Source organism: Phoxinus phoxinus (assembly GCF_949152265.1).
Source record: "Phoxinus phoxinus genome assembly, chromosome: 6".
NCBI classification, from domain to species: Eukaryota; Metazoa; Chordata; class Actinopteri; order Cypriniformes; family Leuciscidae; genus Phoxinus; species Phoxinus phoxinus.
Window position 1 is genome coordinate 8993805 of NC_136881.1, and position 8929 is coordinate 9002733.

Sequence of the window (8929 nt, forward strand, 5' to 3'; positions counted from 1 at the left end):
AATTTAAAACTGTGCCCTTGTCCTGGCTAGAGCTCCATTGTCCTTGCTGTGGGTCAGGGAATGGGGTCATAAAATACTGCCTGCAGGTATAGCCCCTGTGTCTCCAAGCTGTAATGTTGTAATCACCTACATAATGAATAAAATATAGTTATGTTAGGCTCAGAATACGTGTAGTCTATACAGTGTGCTTGATATTTATATTTTCCGTTTCCATGTTCAAATAATGTGCTACATTTGACTATGTGACTGATATGGTATAGTGTCACACACCACCAAGACATTTTAGTCAGTCTACTGCATACTTTTTGATTCCATTCCTAATAATATTACTAATATGATATATTTAGAATTGTAATAGTAACTTACCTGCACATTTACTGTTCACAAAATCCTCTTCATTGAGGCCTTGATGGGAACGTGTGTACAGTCTCTGGCACCAATCACGTTAGTGAAGCCTGACACAAAGGCTACTGTAAATCATACTTATTGGTTGAGTCATGATTGCATGATCTTCATTAAAAAATATAATGTACCTGCATTGGCAAAAAAAAAAAAAAAAAAAAAAATGTATCTGCTTTACAACCTTGGGTCTGGAAAAACCATAAAAAAACTTAAAAAAAAGCTTGAGCGCGAGTTCACCGAGCTCAAGCTCACCGAGTTCACCGTATCACTCGCAAAGAATCTCAGGGAAATGCACACAGTTTGTGCTGTTGTTAAAGCCCGACTCCGACATTAAATGTGTTGTTCCAACAAATTAATGATACAAATGACACTCACGAGTCACGAGAAAAACTAGCCTATATCTCTCTAAAAGTACGCTATCGCGCTGCGCTAAAGGACTTCCCGGATCACCTCCGCTTATAAAGCCGGGATCTAATCCTGTTAACATGAAATAAGCCTGCTCGCGAGCAGGTTTAAGATTGCGCACCTGTTGCTATGACAGCAAGTCCAGGATGAGCGTCGAAGAACCAAACAATCCAAGATCATGCCAAATCGCCAACAATCAAATCCAGCTAAGTGAGTTAGCGACGTACGAAGAACGGACCCCAGGGGTGCCCAACCCTGCTCCTGTCTGTCCTGCAGAGTTCATCTCCAACCCTAATCAAACACACTTTAATTTTCAAGCGATCCTGAAGGGGTTAATTGTTTGCTTCAGGTGTGTTTGATTAGGGTTGGAGGTAAACTGTGCAGGACAGTCGGTCGGCAGGAGCAGGATATAGACGTTTTGTACCTAAAACTAAGTTGTTATTGTGTTGGTTTTTGGAGTCATCTTATCTTTAGATCGGACTTACGTCATCTTTGTGTTTTTCCTGTAGTAAACTATGTATTATTAGAGGCTTATATGATTTTAGATTCAAATTCATAGACATTTGTTTTTAAAATCATATAAGCCACGAATAATACACACATATGAATGTGTAAAAGGCCAAACAAACTGAAGCCTACAAATAACGGCAGTAGGTTTTGACATCAGTTTTGTTACACGAATTCCCGACTTCGCAGTAAATATTACATTATATATCCACTTTTATGCCGATGTTTATGTTTTATTTTCAGTTATCATTTTCTTCGCCCCTTGAATAATCTTCAGAGTCCCCTCCCGAAACAGGAGGACGACGACGAGGGAAAGCCGGGGAGAAACAAGAGAGCTTCTTGTTTTTCCGCGAGCACGATCCCTCTCGCGTTTTCTCTTTCTTGCCTCCTCAGGAGCAGTTTTAAACTTTTCCTTGCCTCAGCCATGGCCAGGAGTCGAGCAGGCGGAAAAATAGTAGCAAAAGCGTTAGCTCCTTGAGCATATCAGAGCTTGTGGTCACGTGACGGTCGTAAAGTGATTCGTTCTCCAGGTCACATGACCTGTCCAAAGACGGTCCGTCTCCTCCAAACTTACATGGGCGGTATTTCAAGAGGGCAGCCCCGCTCGGAGCATTGATAGTGTCAAACACTGTATATTGGCCTGAGGAATCATTTAAAACAACTCATATGCTTCAACTCTTTAGGTCAAAAGTTCCACGGTGTGCCTTTAACGTTGACAGCACTAAAAAAAAAACGAAGTTACATTTACATTGAATTTAAATATGATCAAGACATGTTCTTGACAGGTTTCATGGGATTCTGCATAATTTCTCTTGTTTCTATTTGCATGAGGTCAATCATTCAGAAGTGTCTCAGGTTTGTCGTATCCAAATAATCTGAAGTCTGCTTCATAAAGATTGTACAGATTTCTCCTGTCAGATACTGAAATGTTTGCAAACCAGTCTCGCAAATCAGTCTTGCAAACACAGTCATTCAGGTTTGAAAGGAATGACAGAGTAAATGATGATATTTTGGGTGTAACGTGTTTATAGGCAAACTGGTGAAGACAAATAAAGTGCCAAAGAAAGCAAGCAAGCGCGCACACACACACACACACACACACACGCGCTCCTAAGGGCGTTCACACTTTTCGGGTACAATATTTATTTTTATTTAACGCCAAATACCTTTATAAATAACTGCTTCCTGGGCGGTGAATAAATGAATGCTTTGTTACATTATTCTATCTCCCGAGTCTTTCTGGTAGAACTGAAAACAATGTGCTTAAATGATCCCATAAGTTCCTGCCAGAACTGTAAAGACACAATGGTTCCACTAGTAACCCAAAGGAGAGGTTTTGCATTTTGAACATTTTAAAGAAAATACTATTTTAGTATGTCTACTAAAAGTTCCCTTTTAATACTAGCCATTACATTGTAATTATTTGTGAAATTTACTAGCAATTTCTGAATGGAATATTTTTCAAAGTAAATCCTAAATCACATTTTTATCACACTGGGAGTGATATGGTTTTCATGAAAGCGTTTGAATAAAATGTATTTGAGGATTTCGTATCTTTTTTGTCAGGCCTACTTCGGATCCTGCAGCAGGTTTTGGTAACAGAAAATTATGACTTATTTTTATAATACATATGCAGAGTCAACACGTCTGTTTATTGAATAGTTTATTTATTTTCAGGGAATACTGAATATGACAAATACTGCTCCCAAAAGAAAGAAGCACTGGAGCTGCTTCTGCACTGTCATATTCGCTGATGAAAAATAAATGCAAACACAGATAACAATGGTTGACTAAACACAGGTGAGCTGAACTGATGATGACAGTGAAGATGGCACGTGACATAAAAAATTATCGCATGCGTTAACGCGTTAACGTTGACAGCACAAAAAAAACGAAGTTACATTTACATTGAATTTAAATATGATCGAGACATGTTCTTGATAGGTTTCATGGGATTCAGCATCATTTCTCTTGTGTCTATTTGCATGAGGTCAATCATTCAGAAGTGTCTCAGGTTTGTCATATCCAAATAATCTGAAGTCTGCTTCATAAAGATTGTACAGCTTTCTCCTGTCAGATACTGAAATGTTTGCAAACCAGTCTCGCTCCCAGTTTACAACTGTCCTATTCTCGTACCCTGGGGGAAAGTGCATATATTTATCCAGACCAAGAATCCTCAACAAATGTTCTGTATCCTCATCCAGAGTTTCCAGCTTTCCAACAAAATCATAGTCAATTTGACACGGATGGCAGAGTCTGTTCATCTGCTGCCAGTGTTCATCGAATGGATAATACTTCTCAGTATGTGGATCTAACAGGTACTGAATAAAGTGAGTAAAGGACAGTCTGATACCTGCGGCGAAGGCCTCTTGAGCAGAGGCAGGGGGGGATGAAATATTAGCATAACGCTGAAGCATTGGTGAACCAATATACTTATAGTAATCCTCATTTGGTGTAGCAAACTTGTCCCGGAAAGCAGAAATAAGTCGTACAAAAGGATCCCGTACAAAAAGGAACTTAGTATAATTCTTTAGTTTGTGATGCATCAATTGATGTGAGAAACGACCAAAGCGCCTCCAAAGCTTGTTAAACGTCTTATGTACTGTATGATTATGGATTACCTCAACCGGTATGTCAAGAGGATCCAGATATGGAGCTCCATTAGGTGCCTTCAGGTTCTGGCTGAGCACAATCATGACTCGTTTCCAGTTGGAACACGCTACCTTCGGTACAAAACAGTAAATAACACCATGATGATCATCCACAATGAGATGGTCCAGGGCATTGTCCGGAATCTGGTCAAATGTCTTAAGTTTCCCTGGGAAGTTGAAGCTGCTATTGGCGGAGCAAAGATCTCTTATAATACGTTTACGATGTGCTTGACGCAGTTTGAGGTGTGTGAAATCTTGTGATGAAGCTGTGTATAGGGGAAAATTCCCATCTCTTATCTCATCCCAGCAAATTATGAAGAATATGACAAATACTGCTCCCAAAAGAAAGAAGCAGAGGAGCTGCTTCTGCACTGTCATATTAAAAGAGATTGAATGCCAAATGTTATTGACTCTGGAATTAATCAAGTTGAGAATTCTGGGGAAAAACACAAAGAAGGATTTTATGTTGAATTCTGAATTTACAATCTACTACCACAAAATATGATTCATCCCTATCTAAACACACACTACAATGTGAACATATAGCATGAAAGCTCTATCTTTCTGGCAGACGGCATTCTTTTACAAATATTTTTTATTGGTCCGTCATTAATGAAGTGAATTAATGAAGGTCAAATGAGTAGAACATTAACACTTCAGCTACCACTATTAACTCATATGGGTAACACTTTGAAGCCCATGCTTATAATGAATTATAGCTCCATTTATTTAGAAGTATTACTATTCTATAAATATATTTATAAAGACTCATTAAGACTTTTACTGCATTATAAGAACAGTTACATTTATATAATTTTTTATAATTACTTAAGTCATGCATTTGCTTTTTTAATGTGCATGCTCATAATCCATTTAATGTATAATGCAATAGGTCTTATTGAGTCTTTATAAATATATTTATAGAATAGTAATACTTACTTATAAATAATTATATATGGGGCTATAGTTCATTATAAGCATGGAATTCATAGAAAGTGTTACCCTAATATGTAATAGGGGTGTGCGATATTGACAAAAAAATGATATCTCGATATTTTCTGGGATTTTCTCGATAACGATTATTAGACGATATTTTGTTTAGTATATCGATAGTCGATAGTTTATTGTGCTGGTACTTTGGCAGGTTTAGGACTGTCGTGGACAGCCGACTTCCTAAAGTTTTAGATATTCTTCATACTATGTGTGGTGGTCAGTTCACAGCAGTGACAGATATTATTTTCCCCAATGTTTCAATTGATTTATACCTAATATGGGTCTTTTTAACTATATAAAGCCATTTTTTAAACCTAATTATATGCAAACATCATCTTTTGTGTCCTTTTCATAAATTCGCCTTTGGCTAAGCCCCGCCCCCCTTAGTTACTTTTACTACGTCCGTCAACTTCATCTGGGCTCTAGTTTGGTATCAACATGGCTTATGCTGTGACGGCTCTTCCTGCTGAAATTTTATCAAACTTTTATAAAGCAGCAAATAAAGTGTCCGATAGAAGTAGGCAAAAGGGGCTGCAATATGCGTTCGAAGGCTATATTCAAGACATAAAGGTGAAACGCAAGCAACAACAAGGCATCCAAATAGAGGCAAAAGCATAACGGTCACAGTCAAAAAATGAACCACCGCATATCCTACTAATCGAGACGGAGGCTGGGACTAACAATATCAAGGAGCAACACTGTTCATGCAAAGCTGGGTAGGTCTCTATTCACTTCTATAATCGTTATTACAAAGCAAACGGACTACGCGAGTATAAAGTTGTATTTATTAGCAGCGTGTGCTGCTAGCGTATCAACAATTAGGGTAGAGAACCGAAATCATAACCTAAACCAGCATAAAACTGTCTAACTAGTATAACTTCACAGTAAGGTTAAAAGCAAAATTTATCTTAGAGCACACAAAAGTGTGCTTGTTGATCCTTGAGGGGTTTTGCTGACCGTGAGGACGTCCACACAGTTTAATCCAAAAACGACACCTGTCAAGATTTAACTTCGGTTTTGGGAAGGTGAAAAAACGGACACCCCCCTCCAACCTATCTGGGAAACGCGTATCTGTGTTACAAATGCCCCAGGCACAACGTTTAGCCATATTTTTGATAAAACTACGACGGTAATAGCCTGCCGAGACCCAAAATATGAGACGCCTGTGTTAAAGTCAATGGAGTGCTGTGAAAAAGTGTCGGACCTCTGTGGGAGCTCGTTGCTGTGATTGGTCAATCTACAACATTCTAGGGTGTGGCTTAGCCAAAGGCGAATTAAAGGTGCTCTAAGCGATCTCGCACGTTTTTTAGGCCAAAACATTTTTTTTCACATACCGCAAACATCTCCTCACTATCCACTAGCTGCCTGTCCCCTGAACACACTGTAAAAAAACGCGGTCTCTGCAGAGAGCCCAAGCTCCACAAACAGCAGCAAAAACAAACTGAGCAATAAACAGAGCGACCCGCAGCACGAAACATAACAAACTGTTCCAGCCAATAACCGACAAGAATGATGTGGGGTGGGGTTTGGGGGGTTATTGCGTGGATGAGGAGGAGGGAGGGTCTAGCTAGCCTCCGTTTTGTTTGATAATAATTCAAACATCAACAAGAGGTTACGCCAACCGAGATCGCTTAGAGCACTTTTAAATCAAATTATTTTATAAAAATAATTGTATTTTGCATATTATACTGTAAAAACACAATTATAGTTGATTTTAGTTGATCATAGTTGATCATAACGAGATGAAATGGCACAAACATTTCATGATTATAGTTACAAAAATGATCACGTGTATCACATAATCCTGTTCAAAAAGTACTAATACTACACAATGAAATCAATTCACAAAGTTTTATGTCAAAAACCAGCAAATAACAAATAAAATTAGCATCAATATGCACCTTTTGTTTACATAAACAAGTGTCTTGCAAGTTCAAATAAAGTTTTGACAAAAAAGTTTTATAAAACGATAACCTGCATGCAGTGCGTTTGCGGCATTCTGAGAAGTTCTCGTTTACAAGTTTACAAGTGTGAGGTCAACTAGCCTAAATGTCATTTGAAGAAATCAACTAACTGTAGCCTACTGAGCGCACATACTCATTTCTAAGACAAACTATCTTCTTTTCAAGAAGTAGTAAAGATATTTTTTACGGGTAATCAAGATGATCTTACGGGTAAAAGATGATTTCATGGAATATGTTTTGCATCTATGAGTAGGCGCAAAACAGTTGCACAGATGCTCAGCAACTTTTCATGTATGTGTGCATGTATCTAGGCCGGATGCTTTTGAGAGGAGGTGTGAAAATCTTGAGTATCCTCGAAAGAGGAACAAGCAGACTTCTCTTATCAGTTGCAAGAAATAAAGCACAATTGTTTAATCTTTCGAGAGTCGACTTTGTCTCCTTCATCCATCTTTTAATAGGAATTGTTTCCAAAACAGCCTACTTTGAACGAACTTGATCGCGCAAAACTAGACGCGATATGTAAAAAGGCGCCTTGCCGAGCGAGCTACTGAGTCTGGTGCTCGCGCGCGACGTGTTGCATGCACTCTCTGCCGTAGGCTATACCCTAATATGGAAACAAGATTAACTAATCAACAAGTAATATCAAATTTAGGAAATAGTTCCTTATTCAATAATTACTGAATGAGCTTGGTATCATTAAGAATAATAACTATGACAAATTATAAAGAATTTCGAATTAATTCCTAATCACAAGCAATTACAAGGTCTTTTTTTATAAATAGCCTACATCACTAATTACTCAAGTGTTACCTATTTACTCTTCAAGGATCTGGATCATTACTTTAAAGTGAAAACATATTTTTCGAATTAGAAAATAGTTAAGAATAATTGCCATCAGAAACATATTTTTTCAAAACATAAAATAATTACGAATAATTGCCATGAGATAGGCTAACACTACTATACAGTATGTCTATTCAAAGTAAAGATTCGGCGTAATTATTTACTTCATAGATCTCCTTATCTTGTAGATGTTCGAATGGTGTGTATGTCCTTCTTTCTCGGCAAAGGAGTTGTCGTCTTTGTGTCGAGATTCTATGGTTTCTCAAAACGGTGCGCTTCTGGCCATCCCTGCTGCTCTCACACTGCGTTCAAGCCAGAGTATGGGGAATACCAACTATTGTGCAGACCTGGAGCCGGTAGATATACGACCCACGCAGTTTTACGCCCCTGTTGGTCCTGATGCGTCCTGTAGGGGGAGGCTGTACAGCGACACGAATTGAGGTCTGTTTTAATCTTCTTCTTTTTTAAAATTAATTAATTTATTTATTTATTTATTTATTTATGTATTTTGTATTGCAAATGAAAGGATGCGGACATTACCAGTGAAAAGAAGAAAACAAGAAAGAAAAAAAACACACGGACATCAGAAGAGATATACACAAATCAATACAATAGCCTATTACATTTTGTCAATATAAAAAATTAAAGGTTCTTTACAACAGACTTAAGGATATTATTTATATTATTATATTTATTATGATATTATAAAGGTTTTGACATCTTAAAAGAAGAAAAAGCGACTTTATATCAGAGGAGAATAGGCCTATTTTACAGTTTTTTACAATCGCTATGACAGTTTTTTCAATACATTTAACAAGTTTCCTAAACTCTTAACACGGTTAGCACAACATCCGTCTTTGTAGGCTATACAATTAACACATTTCTTGTTGCTTTGACACAAAATGCATACAGTTAACTCAAATTTAAAATGCTTGAACTTCTTTTACACACAATCTCAACCAATACCAAAACAATGTAATTTTACTGCCAAATATACAAATGCTTTCACACTGTATGTCAGAACAGATAACATGTTCTAAACATAACTTATATAGGCTAAAGTCAAAGTGAACAGCTGTTCATATTGTGACTTGAAACACAAATATATTCCCTGTATTTTATTCCATTGCTACTGAGAAACGGCTTATTGAAGTTATGCAAATA

At 37.5% G+C, this 8929-nt stretch overlaps 1 protein-coding gene across 2 annotated transcripts; it reads right to left on the reverse strand.

Moving 5' to 3' along the window:
- Positions 1 to 2970: 2970 nt before the first annotated feature.
- On the reverse strand, positions 2971 to 8092 carry LOC306999841 (carbohydrate sulfotransferase 12-like). 2 transcript variants are annotated; one of them, XM_079614869.1, is made up of 2 exons: positions 7930 to 8092; positions 2971 to 4401 (listed from the first exon to the last, which is right to left on the reverse strand). In XM_079614869.1, exons 1-2 carry the CDS (start codon positions 7932 to 7934, stop codon positions 3306 to 3308), a joined length of 1101 nt encoding a protein of 366 aa, XP_079470995.1. In that variant the 5' UTR covers positions 7935 to 8092; the 3' UTR covers positions 2971 to 3305. The 2 variants fall into 2 exon arrangements, with proteins under 2 accessions (XP_079470995.1, XP_079470996.1); XM_079614870.1 differs by having other exon boundaries at positions 2977 to 4336; positions 7930 to 8086.
- Positions 8093 to 8929: the final 837 nt, after the last annotated feature.